Below are 1,121 nucleotides of genomic sequence, written 5' to 3' on the forward strand. Positions count from 1 at the left end.
GTAAACTGTCTAGCCTACCTGCACTGCTGTTCTGTTACTTTTATTAACTTGATGGATGATTTATACAATATTTTTTTTCTTTTACATATTTTCTCAAAGATCCATAATCCTAAAGGTCTTCTTACCCATTTAGGAAAGGGCTTTGAAAATGCTGGGAAGAATAGGTAAAGGTTAAAATTGAAAAAAAATTCTGGCTAAACCTTAGTTAACTGGAAAGTTCAAGTAAAGAAGACATTTTCTTAGGTGCCCAGTTAACATTAACTTCATTGGCTAGTACATAGTAGAAGGTAGGTTAACACTATTAGATTATATAGATATTAACATTATGAAAAACTTGAAAATTCTTTTTTTATTAATAAAGAAAAACTTGAACAACCAATGTTTTTAGAATCTAGACCATAATTAAAGGAATCTTATTCCAATCTATACATGTACTTAAATTTGGGTTTTTCTTTTATGTCAACATATGTCAGACATTAAACTTAATCATAACATAACAACTAGTTGATTATTAATTCAAGCTGTTTGAAAACAGTCTGCCAAGTTGACCTAAACTGCTCCACTAGTTTACATCATAATTAACTTCTTGTCATTGATAACAGTTCAGATGGCTAACGGATTTTGTTCCTTCCTCTAGGTTTATTTCAATCTACAGGGGACCCAGCCACACATACAAGGTCCAGAGACTGACAGAATTCACTTGCTACTCCTTCAGAATCCAGGCAGCAAGCCAGGCTGGGGAAGGGCCCTTCTCAGAAACCTACACCTTCAGCACAACCAAAAGTGTGCCCCCCACCATCAAAGGTTTGTAGACAGTGTATTCTGTCACGCTCCCTGTGAGAGTAAGGAAACATTGGGACTTAGGGTAGGAGGTTCAATTCTGACTTTAAGTATTTAATATTTTAACTCTTTTAATATTAACTCTTTAATATTTCTGATATCAGCAAGATAGAATAAAAAGACCATTCTAAAAGAGAAGGTTGGGAAATGAGAGGCCTTAAATGACAGGCCTACAGATAATGACTTTTCTTAAGTATGTATAGGTGTTTATTATAAATAATAGTGCGATTCTTATCCCAGGTGATAAACAAAAAGAAACCAATCTGAGTGACAGACTTTGA

At 34.0% G+C, this 1,121-nt stretch overlaps 1 protein-coding gene across 1 annotated transcript in view; it reads left to right on the plus strand.

Moving 5' to 3' along the window:
• FNDC3B (fibronectin type III domain containing 3B) overlaps nucleotides 1–1,121 on the plus strand; it is a 361,626-nt gene that overhangs the window by 348,712 nt on the left and 11,793 nt on the right. Inside the window, exon 24 of the mRNA XM_008566859.1 lies at nucleotides 638–804. Coding sequence (XP_008565081.1) covers nucleotides 638–804 — 167 coding nt within the window. The remainder of the gene's footprint in view (nucleotides 1–637; nucleotides 805–1,121) is intronic.

This window comes from Galeopterus variegatus, unplaced genomic scaffold (assembly GCF_000696425.1).
Source record: "Galeopterus variegatus unplaced genomic scaffold, G_variegatus-3.0.2 Scaffold272, whole genome shotgun sequence".
In the NCBI taxonomy this organism is placed as follows: domain Eukaryota; kingdom Metazoa; phylum Chordata; class Mammalia; order Dermoptera; family Cynocephalidae; genus Galeopterus; species Galeopterus variegatus.